At 41.2% G+C, this 16,661-nt stretch overlaps 1 protein-coding gene across 3 annotated transcripts in view; it reads right to left on the reverse strand.

Moving 5' to 3' along the window:
* LOC124265712 (myogenesis-regulating glycosidase-like) overlaps positions 1 to 16,661 on the reverse strand; it is a 94,551-nt gene that overhangs the window by 50,393 nt on the left and 27,497 nt on the right. For all 3 annotated transcript variants that reach the window (XM_046700517.1, XM_046700516.1, XM_046700515.1), the window contains exon 2: positions 1,423 to 1,648. In XM_046700517.1, the coding sequence (XP_046556473.1) occupies positions 1,423 to 1,500 (78 nt within the window). In that variant the 5' untranslated portion in view covers positions 1,501 to 1,648. The remainder of the gene's footprint in view (positions 1 to 1,422; positions 1,649 to 16,661) is intronic.

Consider the following 16,661-nt stretch of genomic DNA (forward strand, 5'->3'; position numbering starts at 1 on the left):
TACATTTTACAGATACTTTGCATATTTTTAAGAAAATATTAGGGAGACAAACATTAATGCTTAGTTTTAGCAAAGCTGATTCCCTATATTCCAAGAAAAGGAGGTTGTTTTTGTGCCAGCAATACTGAAAACCGAATTGAACCTCTTAAAACAAATGTGATGTCTTCATTAGTTGGAACGTGTACTTCATCAATGTAATGTATTTATGGAAGTAGATGTTTACGACAGATGTCTCTTCACTAATCTCAGTCAACAGTGGCTGACCTAGATAATGTCAACAAAGAAAGCCACAGTTGGTAACAGTATTGATATTCAAGTATTTCTGCATTATACTGATGGTGATAAGCTGAGACAAAAATATCATGATCTGAACCAAATTTGACATTACCTTAAGTAAAAATGTAAACAACAAAGTTCAACTCCCTCAATCCATAAATATTTGGGGAGAATGCATTGACAGACCAAATATGCATTTTGAGAGAATTGAAGAGTGAATTGAGTAATAATCATAAATAATGGCTGCAAAGGTGGTCATATTGAAAACCTGTTTCATATCTTTTGAGTGAGTGAGTTTAGTTTCATGCTGCTTTTAGCATTATTTCAGCAATATCACACCAAAAATGGGCTTCACAAATTGTACCCATGTCGCGAATCGAGCCCAGGTCTTTGGCATGAGAAGCGAATGCTTTAATCACTAGGCAGCCTCACCGCCCCTCATACCTTTAGAACAAACTGAGGTATGAGTGAGTGAGTGAGTTTAGTTTTACGCCGCACTCAGCAATATTCCAGCTATATGGCGGTGGTCTGTAAATAACCGAGTCTGGACCAGACAATCCAGTGATCAACAGCATGAGCATCGATCTGCGCAATTGGAAACCAATGACGTGTCAACCAAGCCAACAAGCCTGACTACCCGATCCCGTTAGTTGCCTCTTACGACAAGCATGGGTTACTGAAGGTTCATTCTAACCCGGACCTTCACTGGTCAACTGACGTATGGTAACTGGTGGGAAGAAGCATGTGAAGTTCATGGAGATCATGGTTTCTGAGGAGTGAGTGAGTTGGGTTAAATGCCACTTGAACAGTACTCCAGTTATACCATGCCATGTTAGCTTAATATGGGAGGAATCCTGAAGTGAGGAATGACTTGGAAATTTATTGAACTGTTTTAGAGGCATTCTAGAAGTTGTATCTAATAGGAATGACAAGTCTTCATGGATGATCAACGTCGCCATTGTACAATAAAGAAGTTCATCAACCATAAAGACTTGTCATTCCTAGAAGTTTATTGTTTCCAAAGAGAAATGGCCACCACATAAGCTCACATAATTTTCATGCAAGCTAAAATGGATACAGCAATACACAGAAGAATCTTAATCATATTTGTACAGTTAAAATTGTCATAAGGATTTTATTACACACCTTGCAAACAGGTTCATTTTCATTTGGTTCCCTTACAAGGGGAACGTTAATGTCCTTGCCCTTCATTGGTTGCGACATGTTGTTGTTGCGACGTGTGGCAGGGGAGTTGAGGCGGAAAAATCTACCACAGCTGTCGGTGTTGATAGGCGGACATGCTCGACTCCTGCCGTCCCGGTGCTGACTACGGTAGTGATCCTTTAGCAGGTTCTCAGACTCTTCCTCAGATCTGTAATACATAAAGTGTGAGTGAGTGAGTGAGCGATTGTGTGTTTGAGTGGGTGAGTGAGTGTTTGTTTGAGTGAGGGTGAGTGAATGAGTGAACCTTGCAAAGCAAATTACGTCACCATCCGTGCCCCTTTCATGCCTAAGATTCCAGCTCATTTCAAATTGTACCACAAAGGAGATTTAACGCTTGCATTATCTGATGTGCGGGAATTTCATGGGTTACACTTTAAGTGAGTGAGTGAGTTTAGTTTTACGCCGCACTCAGCAATATTCCAGCTATATGGCGGTGGTCTGTAAATTATGGAGTCTGGACCAGACAATCCAGTGATCAACAACATGAGCATCAATCTGCACAATTATAAACCGATGACATGTGTCAACCAAGTCAGCGAGCCTGACACCCGATCCCTCTAATCGCCTCTTACGACAAGCATGGGTTACTGAAGATCAATATTCTAACCCGGATCTTCACGGGTTGTTAAACTTTAAGACACATAGAGAGTATATGGTACAATTCTTTTACATCAAATGTTCAGCAATACAAGCAAAAAATAAGAAATAGTTTTTTTGCCATCAGAAACAAATGTTATCAGAAATGTTTGACAATCATCTTCTTGTACTTATATTGCTTCTCACTGTCATCAACCAGGTATAAAAGTATCCATATTACGACATAGTTCAACCAATCACATCGCAGCCCAGGTTCATATAACCAGTACAAATAGCCCACAATATTAAATGCAGAAGCAAAAAAAGATAAATGCCTTAAAGGACAAACAACACCTGTTCAACATCTGGTTGATATTTGTGTTAAATACCATGAAACAAACTGTGGCTGATATTTTTAATTCTGTCCTGGAAACGAAGTCCGTCTTGTTTCCATGGAAATACAAAAATGAGTCGTACACACATACTCAAATACAAGTATACACACATTATACTGCAGAGGTATAAAAAAGGGCCAAATATTCTACTTATGGGAACCTGCAACCACCAAGATTCTAGGATCTGATGTCCTCAAATATGTATGCATCCAGTTGAAAAACATTTTGTAAATTAATCCTATTTCTAAGCCAAAAGACGACAGTAACAATCGGCAAACTACATTGGTCACTTACATGACAAACATGGTGGCGGATCCTGGTGAAGAGCCTCACAAGACCAGAAGACTGCACAATGCAGCTCAACTTGTTGAAGGTATCTCTGTCACACATGCAACATCAACCATGACTGAATGCACTCACACAGTTCACCGTAAACAAATTAACTTGCATTAACTCCTGTCAAACAATGAAGTACAATGTTTTATCATCGATTGATGAAAGAAAAGTCATGCATGAAAACCACTGGGTGTTGACTTCTGTCTGGGATCACTGAAGAAGCAGTTTGAAGTACATGGTAAAAAGTTTTCACTGGCACAAACGCAGACCAAGAAAGAAAACCAGACAAAAACAAACAGAGGAGTGTATCCAGTTGTCATCTACTGAATTAACATAATGATCTCATGACCAAGCAGATAACACTTCATTCCGAAAACTGATCAGTCAACCATCTTTGATACCACTTAGCTGGAGAAACACACCAATCAGCAGAATCGCTGACTGAGAGTCGATTGCTTGGAAGGTTTTTCCACTACATACCATATGGAAAATGCATGTCATTTGTCTCATGTGAGTATGGTTCAAGCTTTATCCTAGAAGTGTTCATGGAAATCCAAACCAATGCCAAATGTTCAATATGTTCAGTTCTCTGTGTTTCACATTTTCTAGAAGCTATGTGGAGGCTTGATGGACTGCCCCACGTTGTGCTGCACACCCTTAAAGCTTCTGTTTACTGTATTCATCACAGAAGTATTGAACAGACCCCATCTTTATCTGGTATGACACGACTGACTTACTTATGATATGTCATGTATTGCGTGTTGGCTTACTTTGGGAGATAAGCCCAATTAATCACCTAACAAGTGAATCATGGCATGTGATTGGATAGCTATGCAATATATTTTGTAGTTTGATGTTCCCATGTATGCTGTCTCCTGACAGGCAAATAGGATGGGTGCACCTTGGGTTGTGTCACCATCAGACGTCATATTGTTGCCTACACTTGTGTGTTAATGATTAAAAAAGAGCTCTGTAAAGCCATTATTAAGTTTGGAAGATTTATTTGTTGACATTCATCAGCTGATACAACTTCAATCCTTATCCTTAAATGTATTTATTTGAAGTGAACTATATTAATGGAGAGACATACTATTGTCGCGACGTCATCCGTCCCCAAAACAATTCTATTCAGGGTTAGGCCGCTTCATTCCCTTGAAATGGAAGTTAAACATGTAAAGTTCGAACTGGACACACAGAACAGGGCTAGATGAGCTGCTGAAGATGGTGCATTCCGTTACACCACACAGAACAGGGCTGCTGAAGATGGTGCTGCTGAAAGATGGTGCATTCCGTACATTCAGTTACACCACACAGAACAGGGCTAGATGAGCTGCTGAAGATGGTGCATTCCGTTACACCACACAGAACAGGGTTAGATGAGCTGCTGAAGATGGTTTAACCCACAGAACAGGGCTAGATGATGCTGAAGACGTTACACCCACAGAACAGGGCTAGATGAGCTGCTGAAGATGGTGCATTCCGTTACACCACACACAGGGCTAGATGAGCTGCTGAAGATGGTGCATTCCGTTACACCACACCACAGAACGAAGGGCTAGATGAGCTGCTGAAGATGGTGCATTCCGTTACACCACACAGAACAGGGCTAGATGAGCTGCTGAAGATGGTGCATTCCGTTACACCACACAGAACAGGGTTAGATGAGCTGCTGAAGATGGTGCATTCCGTTACACCACACAGAACAGGGTTAGATGAGCTGCTGAAGATGGTGCATTCCGTTACACCACACAGAACAGGGCTAGATGAGCTGCTGAAGATGGTGCATTCCGTTACACCACACAGAACAGGGCTAGATGAGCTGCTGAAGATGGTGCATTCCGTTACACCACACAGAACAGGGCTAGATGAGCTGCTGAAGATGGTGCATTCCGTTACACCACACAGAACAGGGCTAGATGAGCTGCTGAAGATGGTGCATTCCGTTACACCACACAGAACAGTGTGAAGCTGTAGGATTTGGGGGTTAAGTGCAGCAATTTCTGGAACTACAAATAAACGCACTGGTTTTTTTAAAAACTTAATAAATACATGACCTTTCTAAAGGTAATACAAGACGAATCTTATGGATAACAACTCCGTTCTTTATTTGTTTACCACAACGTTTCTGGGCTAGTTCTTGCCCCATCTTCAGTTGAATGGTCTAAAGGTCTTGTGATACCGTCCCAACGGGACAATATTTTTAGCAATTAAGTAATTCACCAATAGACAGTTTTGTCTGCCTTACAGCGCTTACGCTCATCACCACGCTACATTGTGCACACATAATGGGGAAAGGGAAGGAACTAGTCTATTTCCTATTTGTAGTTCTGTAACTCTCTGCCTGATTGACAATGAAAAAACACAAGGCCAACCGTTACTGTCAATATGAAGGATCTGACTAGAGAAAGAAACAGTATGCAGTAAAACCCCTACTGAAACAAAGACCCATCTGTCCTATGAATATCAAATGGAAGGTCCTTAAAAGATCACTTGGCTCTAAAGTTGAAGATTGTTGACTTGTTTCTTGTACTTGTTTCTTGTGTAGAGCAGTGTGTCACTGGGTTTTTGACAATACCATGGCTGCTACTGCTCATGTTTGTCTTCATGCAATGTCCTCATGCAGAATTGGCCAAGTACTTCTGATGAACAATTTTGAAATATACATTTTCTGGGAATTCATCTCAAAACTTAGGCTTCTCTACAGGGATGCATCGGTAATGGTGAAGGTTTGGAAAGCAATTTTTTCGTCAACCTGTAATTTTTCTTTTAGTTTGTGTTGGACACCCAGCATTACTGAGACATAAAGTCAGGTGTATACACGTCCGAAACTAAAAAGCAGATGAAAGCAATGACGTGGTTGTCTGTCTTGCAAGGACAAATTAATCATGATAATGTTAAGGATTGAGAATGATTCTGGTCAATTCTACATCAAATAAATGACACTACTTGGAATATTGAGTTGAAGTGCATAACAACACCGAGCCATCCATTATGACATAAGATCAACAGGCAAAAAGACCAGTCGATGTCCAAGTCAAATACAAATTACATAGGCTAAAAAACACATCCTTTTCTGCTATTAGATTTCTTTTATGAAATGATCCAGCAGTTTATTTATCATGCTACTGAATGATGCATCAAGTAGAAACACCATTTTGCAGGCTAGCTAAAAAAGTGATGTCTTGACTTTGCAATGGGCACTTAAGTCCAGAATGTAAAATTGAAGATTCAATAAGGATTGCTTCAACAAATTTGGTGGGATCAGGTCAGGAGATGGTTATGTCACATGACAAGATTCATGCCAACGCTTGCAACATGGGCTGGAACTCTTGACCTGCTAAGATACTGAACTATAAATACTGAGTCCAGTAGTTGACTAAACATGGGCACCTGATATATATTCATAAATAAAGTCACTGGATACCCAAACCTGAAGACTTAGGGCCAAAACGTAAATCTGTGACCTGATTCTACTGTTCTACACTGCCTCCCGCTGGGGTGGCTAATGTGACACAACTGAGGACATGCCACAGAGCATGTCACATTATCACCCTGGAAATACATCCCTTGTCCGTGCAACCTATCCTCTATCTCGGTATTTATGGATATTCTCCTAGGATCACACACAATAGATTGATGGCATCAAAGCATGCAACAGTCAGCCTTAATTACATCACCTCTTGGCTGACAACTAATTCCATAAGATGAACAAGAATAAGAGCCTGTTTCAGGGTTATGTCATGCCTCTGTCGCAGGAAACTTTGTATATGTATAATACAGAAGTGATTATTCAGAATTGTAACAAGCATTGTCACTAAGGTGACATAATCCCCGCCGCAAATTATAAAATCAAACTTATAAAGTAATGAAAGTTTAAGTTAAATGTCAACAAAAACATGACCAGTCAACCTCTCTTGATGTCTTGCTCTTTAGGTGTTCAAACACACACATATTTTCAAGACTGACTTTGACATGAATGTCATAGTGTATGAAATATGCAAAAATAGTACTAAAGAAATTGCTTTTTGAAAAACATTTAAGGGAAGTCTTGAAAGTCTTTGAAGAAAATCCAGTGAACTGTTTTTGAAATATCTTGCTGACAATTCAGGTTAACATGCTCAAATCTTCAAAGTGTCTCTGTGACCTTGAAAATTAAGTGAAGGTCACCAAAATCGACTGGGCCCTGCGCCTTCCCTAGATTAAGCTTTGTATTAAATATGAAGAAAACCCAGTGAAAGGTTCTTGAGATAGCTTAACATGCAGGTTTACATGCTGAAATCTTCAAAGTGTCTCTGTGACCTTGAAAATAACGTGAAGGTCACCAAAATCGACTGGGCCCTGCGCGTTCCCTAGATAAAGCTGTGTATTTAATATGAAGAAAATCCAGAGAACGGTTCTTGAGATAGCTTAACATGCAGGTAAAATGTTAAAGTCCCCTTGTGGCCTTGAAATTAAGGTCACCAAACTTGACTTGCACCTTTCTTATACTGTGATGAACCTAGGTACCAATTATGAAAAGAATCTAGGGAACGGTTCTTGAGATATTCAAATTCGTACGTAGCCTAATACTATATCCCCCGCTTCGCGCTAATCGTGCGGCGGGGGATAATGATCTACAAGAATGAATCTTATAGCGTTCTGCGCAGTTACTCCTGCCAGACCCTACACCAACCCCTGTACAGTTACTCCTGCCAGACCCTACACCAACCACTGTACAGTTACTCCTGCCAGACCCTACACCAATCCCTGTACAGTTACTCCTGCCAGACCCTACACCAACCCCTGTACAGTTACTCTTGCCAGACTGTACACCAATCCATGTACAGTCACTCCTTCAGGCCCCTACACCAATCCCTGTACAGTTACTCGTGCCAGACCCTACACCAACCCATGTACAGTTACTCGTGTCAGACCCTACACCAATCCCTGTACAGTTACTCCTGCCAGACCCTACACCAATCCCTGTACAGTTACTCCTTCAGGACCCTACACCAATCCCTGTACAGTTACTCCTTCAGGACCCTACACCAATCCCTTTACAGTTACTCCTGCCAGACCCTACACCAATCCCTTTACAGTTACTTCTTCAGGACCCTACACCAATCCCTGTACAGTTACTCCTTCAGGACCCTACACCAATCCCTGTACAGTTACTCCTTCAGGACCCTACACCAATCCCTGTACAGTTACTCCTTCAGGACCCTACACCAATCCCTGTACAGTTACTCCTTCAGGACCCTACACCAATCCCTGTACAGTTACTCTTGCCAGACCCTACACCAATCCCTGTACAGTCACTCCTTCAGGACCCTACACCAATCCCTGTACAATTACTCCTGCCAGACCCTACACCAATCCCTGTACAGTTACTCCTTCAGGACCCTACACCAATCCCTGTACAGTTACTCCTTCAGGACCCTACACCAATCCCTGTACAGTTACTCCTGTCAGACCCTACACCAATCCCTGTACAGTTACTCCTTCAGGACCCTACACCAAACCCTGTACAGTTACTCCTTCAGGACCCTACACCAATCCCTGTACAGTTACTCCTTCAGGACCCTACACCAATCCCTGTACAGTTACTCCTTCAGGACCCTACACCAATCGCTGTACAGTTACTCTTGCCAGACCCTACACCAATCCCTGTACAGTCACTCCTTCAGGACCCTACACCAATCCCTGTACAATTACTCCTGCCAGACCCTACACCAATCCCTGTACAGTTACTCCTTCAGGACCCTACACCAATCCCTGTACAGTTACTCCTTCGGGACCCTACACCAATCCCTGTACAGTTACTCCTGTCAGACCCTACACCAATCCCTGTACAGTAACTCCTGCCAGACCCTACACCAATCCCTGTACAGTTACTCCTGCCAGACCCTACACCAATCCCTGTACAGTTACTCCTGTCAGACCCTACACCAATCCCTGTACAGTTACTCCTGCCAGACCCTACACCAATCCCTGTACAGTTACTCCTGCCAGACCCTACACCAATCCCTGTACAGTTACTCCTGTCAGACCTAACACCAATCCCTGTACAGTTACTTCTTCAGGACCCTACACCAATCCCTGTACAGTTACTCCTTCAGGACCCTACACCAATCTCTGTACAGTTACTCCGGCCAGACACTACACCAACCCCTGTACAGTTACTTCTGCCAGACCCTACACCAATCCCTTTACAGTTACTCCTTCAGGACCCTACACCAATCCCTGTACAGTTACTCCTGCCAGACCCTACACCAATCCCTGTACAGTTACTCCTGCCAGACCCTACACCAATCCCTGTACAGTTACTCCTGTCAGACCCTACACCAATCCCTGTACAGTTACTCCTGCCAGACCCTACACCAATCCCTGTACAGTTACTCCTGCCAGACCCTACACCAATCCCTGTACAGTTACTCCTGTCAGACCTAACACCAATCCCTGTACAGTTACTTCTTCAGGACCCTACACCAATCCCTGTACAGTTACTCCTTCAGGACCCTACACCAATCTCTGTACAGTTACTCCGGCCAGACCCTACACCAACCCCTGTACAGTTACTTCTGCCAGACCCTACACCAATCCCTTTACAGTTACTCCTTCAGGACCCTACACCAATCCCTGTACAGTTACTCCTGCCAGACCCTACACCAATCCCTGTACAGTTACTCCTTCAGGACCCTACACCAATCCCTGTACAGTTACTCCTGCCAGACCCTACACCAATCCCTGTACAGTTACTCCTGCCAGACCCTACACCAATCCCTGTACAGTTACTCCTGCCAGGCCCTACACCAATCCATGTACAGTTACTCCTTCAGGACCCTATACCAATCCATGTACAGTTACTCCTTCGGGACCCTACACCAATCCCTGTACAGTTACTCCTTCAGGACCCTACACCAATCCCTGTACAGTTACTTCTGCCAGACCCTACACCAATCCCTGTACAGTTACTCCTTCAGGACCCTACACCAATCCCTGTACAGTTACTCCTGCCAGACCCTACACCAATCCATGTACAGTTACTCCTACACCAATCCCTGAACATGACCCTACACCAATCCCTGAACAGTTACTCCTGCCAGACCCTACACCAATCCCTGTACAGTTACTCCTGCCAGACCCTACACCAATCCCTGTACAGTTACTCCTTCAGGCCCTACACCAATCCCTGTACAGTTACTCCTTCAGGACCCTACACCAACCCATGTACAGTTACTCCTTCAGGACCCGATATCCATCCCTGTGAGTGTTGTAGTTACATTAAACACACTGGTTCAGTATACAGACATTGCACTAGACTCCCACCCCTGGGGCTACTAGTTGGTGTCTGGCTACACCTAGAAGTATGCATGAACCCTATGATTCCATGGACACACTCATATGAGAACTTACCAACAAATTGGCACTAATGAAACAACAAAGTGAATTACTTAGCCTAATCATGGATGACAATTGCCATGAGCAGAATGTCCCCAGTTACTCAACATAATGAACAGTCAGTGATCACCAAGGCCGAATGTTTCACATTGTACAATGTAATGATTCCAGCTCGGTGAACTTCATCCAGGTGACATATTTCCACGTGTTTTCTCAAATTATAGAAATGATTTGAAAGTCTGAACAAAATATTTACAGCAAATGACATTATCTCAAGCCTTAGGTTTAATGTTTGAGACAAATCAACTCCATAACAAAGAACATTATTTGAATTCAACCTGATTTATTACACATACACAGCATTTCAGGTTACATTCTAAAATGCTATTTGTGTACAGGAAAGACATTACCCATAACACTCCTTGTCATGCTTACATCCAGCCTCTAAATGATTGAAAAGATTCTCCATGCAACAGCTCATAACAGATCCTACACCATCCAACAGAATCAGTCCATTTGCATCAGTGGCTACATTGCTCAAGTTTCAATGACCTCAGGTCTTTCATTAAGTTTACCAAATCTGACTGTATTCTCGGTATCTTTGGTTCATTACTGATTTCAGTTTGTAAATGTAGCTGACTTAGTTGGAACATCATGAAGGGCCACACATTTCCTGGTGCCATCATCATTGCTAATGTTTTAAAGAGTTGAGGACCCAGGTAACCTAACATTCAGGCTACTGATGTGTTACTGCAACTATCCAAACAGTGGTGGAATGTCATAGGATATCATAAGGTGTTACGCCGACATTAGCAATAGTCTATTAATATCACAGCAGGAAAATTATACCCTTATGGTAAATGAATCACGACAAGTGAACACTTTGACCACTATGTGACTCCGCCACCTAAAGTATTTCTAATCAGGCAAGACTGGTAGCATGAGCAATGATAGGTGGGGCACTATAATCCATGGGCATGATGATCCACGGCATACGAGACATAATGCCACATTGATTTAAGTCATATTATTCCATGGAACTGGGAAACTATCTCTAATCTCTGCACTGCATGTGTATACAGACACCTTAAACCCCTTTTGAGTTTCCTACATAATGCAGAAAATTTCCACTGTAAATTTGTCAGTTTTACAGAAGCTCTACAGAAATCCTATAGATCTACTTGTAGTATGATGGACGCTAAAATAACACACATATATACTTATGATCATGAGACCCCTGGGAATCTCCAGATAACCTCATCAAGAAACACCAAGATCGTATTCTCATCGTGTCTGCTAGAAAGATCTAAAGCATTCCCACGGGTGAACCGGCATGGTGATTTATATTACTTTCACTAACCTAAAGGCTATCTTATGCATTCTTTAAATAACAGATCATTGGTGAAGCTGTCTAACTGCTTCTTCACAATATATTCACCGTAGAAGCACATGATTGGCACTGGAACTGCCTGCAGTTGGCTCATCATCTATAATGTTACATGAGCCAGAGGTTGAGTGAGTGAGTGAGTGAGTGAGTGAGTGAGTGAGTGAGTGAGTGAGTGAGTGAGTGAGTGAGTGAGTGAGTGAGTGAGTGAGTGAGTGAGTGAGTGAGTGAGTGAGTGAGTGAGTGAGTGAGTGAGTGAACCTTGCACACAAAATGCAAATTACATCACCTTACGTGACTGGCCCATCCCTGCCCCATTCCATTTATACCCAAGATTCCAGCTCCTTTTCACACTTAGCACTTAGGAGATTTAACTCTGAGTGAGGTATGTACTGCTTTAAGGACTAATGCAACTGTACCACCATACAAGGCTCAATGACGTATCTGCCGATGTAAATTACAGACTATCATAGTGATCCCTGATCCTGGACATGTTCAAAGTGAATGGTATAAGGAAACTATTTATCAAGTAAAAACTTAAAACCCACTGCCCTACCTTACTCCATCTCACGATGTTTGTCAACACTTTATCTACAGCTCTACTTTTCTCCATCTCACGTTGTTTGTCAACACTTTATCTACAGCTCTACTTTACTCCATCTCACGATGTTTGTCAACACTTTATCTACAGCTCTACTTTACTCCATCTCACGATGTTTGTCAACACTTTATCTACAGCTCTACTTTACTCCATCTCACGTCGTTTGTCAACACTTTATCTACAGTCAACACTTTATCTACAGCTCTACTTTACTCCATCTCACGATGTTTGTCAACACTTTATCTACAGCTCTACTTTACTCCATCTCACGATGTTTGTCAACACTTTATCTACAGCTCTACTTTACTCCATCTCACAATGTTTGTCAACACTTTATCTACAGCTCAACTTTACTCCATCTCACGATGTTTGTCAACACTTTTGTCAACACTTTATCTACAGTCAACACTTTATCTACAGCTCTACTTTACTCCATCTCACGATGTTTGTCAACACTTTATCTACAGCTCCACTTTACTCCATCTCACGATGTTTGTCAACACTTTATCTACAGCTCAACTTTACTCCATCTCACGATGTTTGTCAACACTTTATCTACAGTCAACACTTTATCTACAGCTCTACTTTACTCCATCTCACGATGTTTGTCAACACTTTATCTACAGCTCTACTTTACTCCATCTCACGTTGTTTGTCAACACTTTATCTACAGTCAACACTTTATCTACAGCTCTACTTTACTCCATCTCACGATGTTTGTCAACACTTTATCTACAGCTCTACTTTACTCCATCTCACGTTGTTTGTCAACACTTTATCTACAGCTCTACTTTACTCCATCTCACGATGTTTGTCAACACTTTATCTACAGCTCTGCTTTACTCCATCTCCATCTCACGATGTTTGTCAACACTTTATCTACAGCTCTACTTTACTCCATCTCACGATGTTTGTCAACACTTGATCTACAGCTCTACTTTACTCCATCTCACAATGTTTGTCAACACTTTATCTACAGCTCTACTTTACTCCATCTCACGATGTTTGTCAACACTTTATCTACAGCTCTACTTTACTCCATCTCACGATGTTTGTCAACACTTGATCTACAGCTCTACTTTACTCCATCTCACAATGTTTGTCAACACTTTATCTACAGCTCTACTTTACTCCATCTCACGATGTTTGTCAACACTTTATCTACAGCTCTACTTTACTCCATCTCACGATGTTTGTCAACACTTTATCTACAGCTCTACTTTACTCCATCTCATGTTTGTCAACACTTTATCTACAGCTCAACTTTACTCCATCTCACATATCTTTTTCTCAGCTCACTTTACTCCATCTCACGCGATGTTTGTCAACTCTTATCTACACTCCATCTCATCTCGACCGATGTTTGTCAACACTTTATCTACAGCTCTGCTTCCTCCATCTCCACGATGTTTGTCAACACTTTATCTACAGCTCTATTTTACTCCATCTCACAATGTTTGTCAACACTTTATCTGCAGCTCTACTTTACTCCATCTCACGATGTTTGTCAACACTTTATCTACAGCTCTACTTTACTCCATCTCACGATGTTTGTCAACACTTTATCTACAGCTCTACTTTACTCCATCTCACGATGTTTGTCAACACTTTATCTACAGCTCTACTTTACTCCATCTCACAACGTTGTTTGTCAACACTTTATCTACAGCTCCACTTTACTCCATCTCACGATGTTTGTCAACACTTTATCTACAGCTCTACTTTACTCCATCTCACGATGTTTGTCAACACTTTGCAGTCCAAAGTGAACCTAAGTGTCCAACTTGGTCAATCTGATCAATGTCTTATGTAAAACACTCTTACCTGACAAAGTATCATAGAAAAACCCACATACCTTAACCCTTTCCATAAACATGTTACCAAAGAAATTACTTTGAAGGTCCTTTAACTATTGAAGTGATGGATCTGGATTCAAAATAACATCAAACATCTGTGTTTTTCTTTGTGGCAGACTCCCACATACATCTTTACCAGTCAGTCACTTCGTGGCTATCAGAGGATGTCCTCTTGAGACCGAATAGTACATGACTATTACAACCACTACAATCAGTTTGGTACATGGCTATCAGAGGACGGCCTCTACAAGCAGTTCGGTACATGGCTATCAGAGGACAGCTTCTACAAGCAGTTCGGTACAGTATCAGAGGACAGTCTCTACAAGCAGTTCGTTACATGGCTATCAGAGGACGGCCTCTATTAGCAGTTTGGTACACGGTTATCAGAGGACGGCCTCTATTAGCAGTTTGGTACATGGCTATCAGAAGACGGCCTTTACAAGCAGTTCGGTACATGGCTATCAAAGGACGGCCTTTACAAGCAGTTCGGTACACAGTTCACCTCCTGCTCACATCCAATCTCCAGATTAATTTACTCCTGATAATAATCCTGTTTTAGGGAAATGCGTTTCTCAAAAGGCCTTTAGCTGCACAGTGAAATAACCAAACAAGTCTAAACTTCATAAGTGGTGATGAAATGAATCAATAGTCCAATGCAAGAGTTAACCTGAGATCAAACAGTCCCCAGTAGTTTAAAACAACTTCTAAGTACACAAAGAAAATAACCAGCAGTATTGAAAGACTCTAATTTCATTAAAACAGAACTTAAAAAGCTTTACTGGCATGAAAAACATGTACTTTGTGAACAGGCTCCAAATTCTCAAAACAAACTTAAGTTTTACTCAAATTTCAAACTGGGTTTGACAATTTGAAACAGCTGAATTCTAACTAAACTGCATTTCTAAAATCAAAACGCCCAAACAGCTCAAGTAACCTATCTACTAAACTTAAATTGTCTGCTATGTTTGAGTTTAATATCAATTTCTGTTTAACCTGGGAAATGCATTTTCCTGTGTTTTCTCAAATTTGAATAACAACGTTAACTTAAGATAAAACTCAAACTTAAGTTTGTTTCAAGAAATCGGGGCCAGATTACATTATATCAAACAACAATGAGCATACACACCAGTACTTGTGAGCAACAAAGGGCATTTTGATTAAATTGTCTTCACAATTGGATATTTGACAAATATAGGTAAAAATTCTCAAGTTCTACCGAACATATTCTAACAAAGCAGTATGTTTTACCATCTTCACACAACTATCCATACCTGGTCTGCCAGTCCAGCCATAGCTGAAGCACCTGGAAACATGCACCTTCTCTGGGAGAAGATCAGAAGTTTATCACACAACTCTAGTAAGAAGAAACCTGGCCTACTCGTATCAAATATTGCCTCCTATAATTAGCTCAGCTGGATCGGCCTCTTCCTCCGAGTGCTAATTAAATGATATGTTCTTTCTAATAATAGTTATCTCTGCAAGGCAGCTAAGAGAGCCACTACCTACGTTAAGCTCAACATTGTGACAGATTGTTTTACAACCACCAGAAACAAGACTGGATACTCTTATGTGAAAGTACAAAAGGTTTGAGTAGTCATTATGTGATAATATGGGAAGGGTGACCTCACTCGGCAACACCGCTCCTGCCAGTTTCTGGAGCTCTGGTCCTGCCTGATGCTGAAGCACATGCTGTACATGTAAATATGGTGTCTCCGTAGGCAAGTTACCATGTACAGGCCTCCATTCACCCAGCAGCTACTGGGTATCTGGTAGTTTGCAATGATTACGTGACCTTCTAGCACCCAACAGGCAAATTCGGTTGATACTCCCCAAGGAGTTGAGAATGAAAACTGAGAACAAAAAGATCTATTGATAAGGTCAAGAATGGAGCACTTTTGGCATGTGTGAATTCCGAGCATTGAGCACATTATAAAGATTTTTGTTGTTGTTGCTGTTGAGAGCCATGGGATATGCAGTTCTCAGTAAAACTATTTTTATGCAGTTTCTCTGGAAGAAAAATCCAATATAAGATAAATAAATGTTTGCAATGTAAGCTCCACTGCATTGTTTGTAGTTTGATACCAAATGCAGCCAAACAATCTTCTGTTAAATGTGCCTCAAACATTTCATATCAGATATCCATATTATGTTATCCTGAAGAAACAAAGAAGATTAACATTTAGTTTTAGCCATCAAATTTGTACTGGTTTATATCGAAGATATATCTGATTATCAAACTTGCTCAACATGTAATACATATGATAATGGATGTTTCAGCCAATCAAACATGGTTAAGATCTATACATGGTTGCTGATACTATTATCTAGGACACAGTGTCAAGTCAGTATCTGCCATTAGTAGGGGACTTGTTGCTTGGTTGCAATACAGGTATTGCCGAGTTTGAACTAGATCTATGTTTACTGAAGACATTGAAAAAGTTAATTTCCCTTAAATCAATCCATACCTGTTAGCACTGTCAATAACTTGTTTGAGGCCTGTCTATTTAGTATCACGGAACATTTGCCAGGGCTGGTTATCATACTAATCATTTCGCCCTTTCCTGATTTAATCATTGCTTTCAATCATCACTGTGTTGTCTTTTCTTTCTGAACAAATACGAAAAAATATGTTC

This window comes from Haliotis rubra, unplaced genomic scaffold (genome assembly GCF_003918875.1).
Source record: "Haliotis rubra isolate DU_JTF1 unplaced genomic scaffold, ASM391887v1 Scf99, whole genome shotgun sequence".
NCBI lineage: Eukaryota > Metazoa > Mollusca > Gastropoda > Lepetellida > Haliotidae > Haliotis > Haliotis rubra.